The sequence below is a fragment of the Pteropus alecto genome, unplaced genomic scaffold (assembly GCF_000325575.1).
Source record: "Pteropus alecto unplaced genomic scaffold, ASM32557v1 scaffold3, whole genome shotgun sequence".
In the NCBI taxonomy this organism is placed as follows: Eukaryota; Metazoa; Chordata; class Mammalia; order Chiroptera; family Pteropodidae; genus Pteropus; species Pteropus alecto.
The window spans coordinates 27,779,745-27,788,810 of NW_006442484.1; the positions used below are offsets into that span (position 1 = coordinate 27,779,745).

The 9,066-nt window shown below is 40.8% G+C and overlaps 1 protein-coding gene across 5 annotated transcripts in view; it reads right to left on the reverse strand.

Moving 5' to 3' along the window:
• The window catches only part of CACNB4 (calcium voltage-gated channel auxiliary subunit beta 4), a 210,910-nt gene that overhangs the window by 35,381 nt on the left and 166,463 nt on the right, over nucleotides 1–9,066 (reverse strand). For all 5 annotated transcript variants that reach the window (XM_006921070.2, XM_006921068.1, XM_006921072.2 and 2 more), the window contains 2 exons: nucleotides 8,951–9,063; nucleotides 6,986–7,108 (listed from right to left, as the gene is read on the reverse strand). In XM_006921070.2, coding sequence (XP_006921132.1) covers nucleotides 6,986–7,108; nucleotides 8,951–9,063 — 236 coding nt within the window. The remainder of the gene's footprint in view (nucleotides 1–6,985; nucleotides 7,109–8,950; nucleotides 9,064–9,066) is intronic.

A 9,066-nucleotide genomic window follows, 5' to 3' on the forward strand; every position in this document is an offset into this window, starting at 1 on the left:
ATATTATATAAACACTATTTATATTATATTATATCTATCGATCTATCTCTATCATCTATCTGTCTATCATCTATCTATCTATCTATCTATCTATCTATCTATCTATCTATCATCTACCTACCTATCTACCTAACTACCTATTTGGGGGGTCCATAGACTAAAGCAGGGGTCTGCAAACTTTTTATGTAAAGACCCTGAGAGTAAATGTTTTAGACTTTACTGTCCATATGGTGTCTGTTGCAACTACTTGAATCTGCTCTCATAGTGAGAAAGCATCTACAGACAATATGGAAACAAATGACTGTGGCTGTGTTTCAATAAACCTTTTCTTTCCAAAAAACGCAGAGGCTAGATTCAGCCTGCGGGCCACAGTTTGCCAATCCCTAAACTAAAGTCAGGTCTTCCTTTGGTCCTTAGCAAAAAGCCTCAGCCAGTTCCTAACAAATAGATTTCATAAGGCTAAATATGCATCAGTGTAACTGAAACTGGAAGTCTGGAACTCTGGAAGACAAAACAGGCAAGTCTGAAATGAAATACATTCAATAATCCGTTTTTTTTTTTTGTTTTTTTTTTTTTGTCAAAAGCTGTCAGGTAAAAATCCATGATACTGTCTGTTATCTACTCTCACTAGGGAAAAATTATAATCCTCCGAGGGGAAGCAGAATTTTCCACCCCAAAATATGCCTTTTGAGATACTGATTACTTTAAGCTGGTTATTTTTAAGAAACAAAAGACTCAGGAAAAACCTTCCCCTCTAACTGCCTAAAAGAATTTAGATGGAGGACCTGCTTCAGGAAGGAAGCTATTGTCATAGGTAACTATAGTTTAATATGAACTAAGTGTGATAGACAGGGAGAGACCTAGTAAGGCCCATTTGATCAAAATCTTCTCTGTGTCCCATTGTTAAAGATGGCCCAGCAAACACTTATTTACCAAACACCTGCTTTTCTATTTCCATATAAATCATTTTTCTGACCTTTCAAGTCTCAAACCACACATACACACACACACACACATACACACACACACACACTCACACACTTTCTCTTTAGCTCCACAATGACATATAAATCTTAACTGCCCAATCTGTTCTTGGGTCTCATATTCTTAAGGAACCCCTGTATGTTCATATGTAATAAACTTGATTATTTTCTCTTGTTAACCTGTCTCATGCCAATTTGATTACCAGACCAGCCAGAAGAATTTAGAAGGGTAGAAGGAAAATTCGTATGTTCATATGTAATAAACTTGGTTATTTTCTCCTGTTAACCTGTCTCATGCCAATGTGATTACCAGACCAGCCAGAAGAATTTAGAAGGAAAATTATTTTTCCTCCCCTACACCTCCTAACATAATAATCTCCAAATGGCCTGAAGCCCAACAGGAACACAAGGATTTCCACTTAAATAAAGTTCCATGACAGGTCAACTTGAAAAACTAGCCCACACAAAGGCTTCAGTCAATATGGGGTGAGACTGTCAACGTGGCCTTATTTGATGGGTCAGTGAAACTGCATTTATAATTACAGATTTGCTGAGTCCTAGAGTAGAAGACATATTTAATCCAACCCTCCTGCCTCAAAGGAAGTTTTCAGCTAGGTGACTTCTAGATAGCAGATATCAGTCCTACTGTTTACATCCTCCAGAGATGATTCCAAAAACTTCCTTTGTTATTTTTATCAGTGTTGGGCAAGATAATTCTCTAGCTTTGATCTAAAAGTACATATATATATTTTTTCAAAATGTAATAACTTTATGTAGTACACTTGCCTTAGCTCAGAGAAAAGAGGAATTTATACGTATGTAACATTGACACATTGTGATGGAAGAATGGATGGTTTCATTGAATCATCCCAGCATGAAATTCTGTGTAACTTTGAGTAATTCTCAGTAGCAGCCTCATACTCAAAAGTAAAAAGATAAAGTTTAGTAATTTGGCTTTTATTATGCACACAACTCCCACACAAGGCATGCATGGGACGTAGAGTGAGACTGAACTAAAGAAATGTGAGTTGATCCAATATAAAATCATGAACAATCTAAGTCTCAGTTTCTCCCATCTTCCCAACTTTTATTTTAAGATAGCAAGCCAAAAATACCAGCTCTTTTTATTTTGGAAAGAACAAAAGGCAAAGGGACCCTTTTAGAATCTTTGGTGCACTGGCCTGGTATTTAAATTTTACTGTGGTAAGGACAAAACAGACTCTGAATCACAGTTTCCTAGGGTTTAAGTTATTTCCTGAAATTAAGTTAGTCCACTGGAATACTAATTCATTAAACAGTACCCAAGTGACCTGAAAGGGCTTCCTGAAATGGTTACTGCAACTTCCTAACATGTTTTAACTTAGTTCTAGGAAATAGATGAGACAGCAAGGATCTGATTCAATGTAAATGCAAGTTTTTTGAGCTACTTAAGAGAAAGTCACTACATACACTTAAGAGCTTAATCGTTTGGTGTATGTGATAAGAAGAGCTGTAGCTTTTCTCCCTGTTTAAACTTCAGTAATGAAAAAGTAGTTAAAACAATGTATAATAGATGACTTAGGTGATGGATGAGAGGAAAAGCTACACCCTAATTATAAAATGTGTTCGTTTGTTTTGACGTTCTGGGAGTGAGTACCAGCTTTCTGGCAAGGTCACCATAGTGTTGTTCGAATCCTTCTCATTTTGATTTCTCTAAAATGATTAGTGCCTTCTCTTTCTAAGATGTTTTCTTGTATGATATTTCAAGATCTGAAACAAGTGGCTCTAATCCACATAGGGATTACAAGCTCAATACCATATATCAAACTGCCAGACTGAAGAGAAAGTCACTGATCAAGGAGAATGTAGCTCAAAAAGCAACCAACAGGACAAATTAGGGGTATTGATGCGATGGAGGAAAGCAATAAAATATAGTAAGGCGGGAATGCTGGCGTGAGTGAGTGCACGGAATTTATGAGAACATCTCTTACCTTTTAAAATGCTGCTTCTCCTTGGAAATAATGAGTGTTAGCAACTAATGAATATAGCCTGGCCATTTTTGATGGGAACAGTAGACAAAATGAACAACCATTCAGATGCCGAGACACATGCTTCAGGTTGAGGGTCCTTGCCTTGTAGGCAAATGGGTATATCCTAGCCTCATACACCATCGCGAAAGCACACACTGTCAAGCTGATGCTTCCTCAGCTTCCCATTACCGAGGCAGTCTGTGCCTGCACCCATCTTTTTCCTGCATGTTACAATGAATAAGTGCTCCCCTTCCTACCAAAGGGTTGTCCCTCCACTCAGGGTCTGAAGCCCACCCTTCTTGCCTACTCATAAACTTTACTCCTTTACCTCTCTCTCCTTTCCCATTCATCAATCTCTCTTTTTCTCTGTTTGTTAAAATCAGCATGCACAGGTGTTCCAATAGCTCCTGTCTTGAAAGAAAAGCTCTTTGAACTTCATATCCTTCTCAGACTACTGCCTGGTCAGTGTCAAATTCCTTGAAAGCATGGTCTACACTTGCTAAATATACTTCCTGACTCCCCTTCTCTCCTCATCCCATTTCATTTGAAGGCTTCCGTCACCACGCTTTCAGACAGTGGTCTCAGTGACCTCCATGCTGCTGACCACATCGCTGATCCAACATCTGTTCCTTACTCATCTTAGGTGACATCTCACAACATTTGCCACAGCTCACTGCTTTCTCTTTGTAGATACATTTTTCTCTCTTGATGTCCATGCATTGCTTTACTCTGGTTTTCCTCCTCTATCTCATATTGCTCCTTTGTTAAATCTTTTCATGTACCCCACCTCTGCAGGATGGAATTCCTTTGGGTTTGATCCAGGGCTGCTTTCTTTCCTCCCTCTACTCTTTCTTTAGGTGATTTCATTCATTATCATGGCTTTAAATGCCACACATAAACTAATGATCCAAATTTATATCTTTGGCCAAATCCTTTCCTCTGAGCTCCAGATTCTTATACCCGACTTCTTACTTGATATCTCCTTTGAAATGTCCACTCCCCAGCCTCCCTCTCTATCTGTCCTCTCCCCCCAAGGAAATATCCATCGTGGTTGTTCAATCTTAGTTCCTACTCTTGGTCTATCACCTGTGCTCTTCCTGAATTTCTATAATATATCTCAAATATGTCCACTTCCCTCTATCTGACTGCCAGCATGCTGGCTCAATCCCATTACCTCTCACCTAGATTGATTCTAATGGTCTCCCTGATTCCATACTTATCCAATTATCTGTACAACAATTGGAGAACCTTTAAAAATATAAATTCATCCCACTCCTCTACTTTTAAAGTCTTCAATGGCTTCTCATTACATTTAGAATAAAACCTGAAGCCTCACCATACCTTAAGGTCCTACTTGACGTGTGCCTCGCTCACTTCTACAGCTCTGTCTCCTGCTACTAGGACCCTTACTCACTGCATTCCAGTCATATAATCTTCTTCCAGTTAATCGATTGTGCCAGGCTATTTTGCTACCTCAGGGCCTTTGTAGATGCAGAGTCCTCTCCCTAGAAGCTCCCTCCCTTGCTCTTTTTATGGCTGGCTCCTCTTCATCCTTTGGGTCTCTGCTTAAAGGTCATATTCTCAGAAAAGCCTTCTCTGATCACCTTTATATTTAAAAGTATATAACTTCCTCATTCTTAGATTTAAAAAATTTCAGCATCTGTTCATTTTTTCCCCCAAAGCATTCACAATTTAGAATTATTTACTTATTCATTATTTGTCTCCTCACTAGAATTTAAGTTCATGAGGAAAGGGACTCTGCTTTGTTTACAGCTGTTGGACATTTGCCAGGACATACCATGTGTTAAATGCTCAAGAACTATATATTGAATAAGTGAGTAAACAAATGCAGAACCTCACACAGGTCACATGGGCACAATGCAAAGATAGTGAGACATCTGTAGACATTCAGATGTTTGACCTACTTGACATCAAATAACTAAAATGTTAAAATGATGTATATGTCTTTGTGTCACTACTGCCACTGCAGAATGCAGTTTCAAAGACAATGATTTTCAAAACTGTTATATATTTACCATGCGAGTGTCTCAGTGACATTAAGTGATATGTTTATGTTCAACACAATCCTCAGGCTACCTTATTCTCAGGTTTCACTTTATTGTTCCACCTTTACACTCTCCTTTTTCTAAAATCTAATTTCCAATGCCTCCTTCCTAGCAGAGCCAATGGAAACTGTCGAGTAGGCAAGTCCTGCAATGGATGCCTCCAAACCCACTGAAAAATTCTGTGCAGAACAGAGATGTTCAAGAAAGGTTAAGACTTTTCCTTCTGATTCAGCCTAATTCTTATGCCCATTTTCCAGATGCCAACTTCTCCTCTCTACTCCAGCCCCTCACTCCATCAGCTATGCCTTTTCCTTTCAATATATTTCACTGGGTTCAATCTATCAGTATGGAAAACATGCTTAAATCTTTCCCATCCTTAAAATAAAATCAAAATTTAAAAATAATCCCTCAATTCTATGCCATCTTCTCCTCTCCTGGCTAGAATCCATTCTCCTTTTCAACTTGAAGAAAGTCGAAAGGAATTAAAAATTGCAATTCATCTCTTCTGGTTTCCAGGTTATATAGATAAAGGTCTATTAAGTACCTTCACAGAAGTTTCACAGCATTCTAGACACAGCATACCTAAAAGCAAATTTATAACCATTTTCACCCCATAACAAGTCTTCCCCTCTCTGACTTCTTGATTTTGATAGCTGATGCTACCATCCGCCCTTTCACTTAAGCTGGAAAAACTGGCCTCCGCCCTTCATTTCTTTCTATCTCACTTTCTCCAATATCCCTACCCAAGTAAAATCTCCCAATCCTGTCTATTTGCCCCTTAACTCTCTCCCAAGCTGATCCCTTTCTCCATACTCTGCTATAGCCATTGTCTACCGCTACATGTCTCCCCAATCTCTGTAATAGTACCTCAACCATCAGAGTTAAAAGGTGATCATAGCCATCCTTTATTTTAAATTCCTCTGCAGCCCATGGCCTGGTGATGAAGTCCAGGCTTTCGCCGTGGCCTAAGCGGTCCTTTTTTTTTTATTAGGCTCCTGCCTCTCTGCCCAGGATGATCCCCTGTACCAGTTTCTACTTACTGTCCTCCAGACATGATGCATTGCTCCTGGCTGTCCCTTCCACTTGATGCTACCCACCCTCACCCTCCATCCCAGCCTGAACTCCCTCAGGCTTCACCACTTCCATAGAGCTTTTTGGGTCCCTGATTCTCCTCCTCCCAGGCCAAGTGGTCCCTCCTGCTCTTTCTTTGGGTTCCCACAACACCCATTCCATTTTATTGTAATAGAACTTGTCACCCCGTGTTGTGTACTTGTCAGTGAGCCTTCATCTCTGATCCCCCGATGCCCAGCACGATGCCAGACATGAAGTAGGATTTAAATACGCTCAATATACCTAGGTGAGTAAATGAAAGTTTTGGATGGTACTATTCCATCTTTTGGGTTGAGAGGCCTCAAGTCCTCCTTGTTTTGCTCGATCTCTTAAGTTTTCTGTTTCTCAAAGTCCTTTGCCCTCTTCTTAGCTTTAACACTGTAATTATTGAATTCTCTAGTGTTGGTTCCAAGCTCGAAGTCCACAGGATTATAGCCTAGATGTTTATACTTACAGCATCCCTTATAAATAGTCCCTTATGGGTAGGTGCCATGCCACCAAACTCATATTTCCCTAAGTTGGATCCACAGATCTATGGCTCTGTAGTCATGTAAGGTGATGGAAAGGTGACCAGAGGATCACAGATCTGTCCTGAATCCAGCCTATGTGACCCAATGTTTTAAACGTGTGATAATGCGAGCAATGCTCTGAGGCTTCTAAATCTCATGAGAATGAATGAATTTGGATGGCTCAGCAAATTAGATGAGGTAACACACTGGCAGCTCCTCAGGGCTCCTCTCCCTGTGGTTTGGCTCAGAGCTGATGTCCAGCCTTGGCTTTGTGGCAGGCTGAGGGACGCAGAGTGCCCTACATTTACCTCTTTAATGTGTAGAAAGTCCTTGGCATCGAAGGAGATGGCCGTGCTTGGAACGGGCACATCCTCATCCAGGGCACCACAGTAGCTCACGTTAGTCTTCACGGCAAAGGCTACAGGTTTGGACTGGGGACAGAATCACAGAATAAAGATGGAGGGAGGAAGACAGAGGAGTATTTTTCATATCAAAACATAGTATTATAATAAGATAATTGATAGTACCAGGCAGTAAGGAAAATTACTCTCCAAAGGGGGATCTCAAATGGGTTTCACATTCTCAGGCAGCACTGAGACATCTGCAGAGATGACGCCACAATGATTCAGTACTATCAGCCCACACATTTTTCCCCCTCCTGTAGTACTTTCCAACATTGCAAACAAAGAATATACCTTAACATACTGGAAAGAGATGGAAAGGCAGGAGGGGCTGCCTGCTTAATCCTCTCGTCATAAAACTTATGTTTATTTTAAGTGATAACAGACACTTCACCTGTTGGATACAGGAAATGTGTGCTGGGTCTTAAATAAAAAGGTTGTTGTGCGGCAGGGGCGGGTGGGGGTAGCGATGTAGCTCAGATCTAAAAAAAACCCATGCTATCCCAAGGAATACCTTGTCCTGCCAGGGAAAAGAAAGTTCAGGGGTAGACAGGAAGGGCGGAGCTGCTCACACACTGCCCTCTCCCTAGCTAACAAGAGCTAGTTCTGAAACTCTTTTTAGACAAATTCCTTCCCAATAAAGTGCTCTTGGGCTGGTGTGGCCTCACAGAGGTTAAGCAAACCACCAGCCTACGCTAATGGTGTTGCCACTGACATTTGGGTGACCACAATGGCCACAGAACAGACTTGAAAGAAAACTAAAACAAAAATTAGCCACAAATCAGAACACAAGGTTCCTGCAATCCTGGGCTTCTTCGTCATTGGCTCATTTATTCATGATGACTGGGGAGCAACAACTGAGTTAGAGTCTCACTGATGTCCTTTCACTGGCACTGCCCCAAATCCCCTTCTGCCAACCATGCACAGACACCTAGGTATCGAAGCCAACGAAGGTACCTCATTACCTGCATCATTCTTCTCTTACTGCTCTTTTAAAATTTTTACTGGAAAAATAGAAAAGGGAGCTCACTTTATTTGAGCTTCAGTTTTTCTTCTAAAAATTAGAACGACTTGATCAATATGCCTTAGGAGTCTGTCACAGAGAGTACGGAAGGGAGGCTGGCCACGACCCCTGTTTGATATTTTACTATTGTGCATAAAATTTTATTTGACAAAAGAAGTCTGTGCTAAAAAATTTAAAAAGATAGTTTGAAAGACATAAAATGGGAGATCTATAGTGATTCTCTCGTTCTAACATTCAAAAATGCAATTTATGCCTCTGGCGGGTGCAGAGTACTATGGGTACAGGTTGCCTTTCCCTATGGAATATCTGAAGATCTACCTTGGCAATGCTTTTATTGCTCATCTTTGGTAAAATGCTAGTACTTATTCAAGGTTCTTGAACTTTATGATGAATTTGAGGTGGGAAATTGTAACTAAGAGGAAAGAGCAGAGAGATCGACAGGGAGGCCCACAGAGCAATAGTGCATGTGCGGCCTGTAATGAAGGCTGATGTCATAAAGAATAAGAGGGAACAGGTGGAACAAGCTGGTACCTGAGTGCGGGTCTCTGCCAATACTGGGCATGGCTAGCTTGACATTGGCCACAATTGCTAAGTTGGAAGATGACCAAAAATTCACTACCAAACCAAACACAAAAAGGTGAAAGGTAAGTGTCTCAGGCAATGGCTCCTGGGAATGTTATGAACCTCTGTCAGGGGTGAATGGATCAGAGAGCCTTGCAATCTGATATCTTATCGGAATGATCATAAAATGAGTTTTTCAGAGAAATCTGAGGCAGAGGAAGAGCAGTTCAGTTGATACCTGCTGAGCCACATTCCATTTTGAAACCAAAGAGGGGCAAGAAAGTCACCTTTGCTCTCTCAAGCTGGATAGCTGCTTGCTGCTCTCTCTCCTGCCGAATCGCTTCTCTGTCTTCTTCCAAAGAGACATCGGAGTCCGACGGCCTGCTTGTGTAGGAGTCTGCTG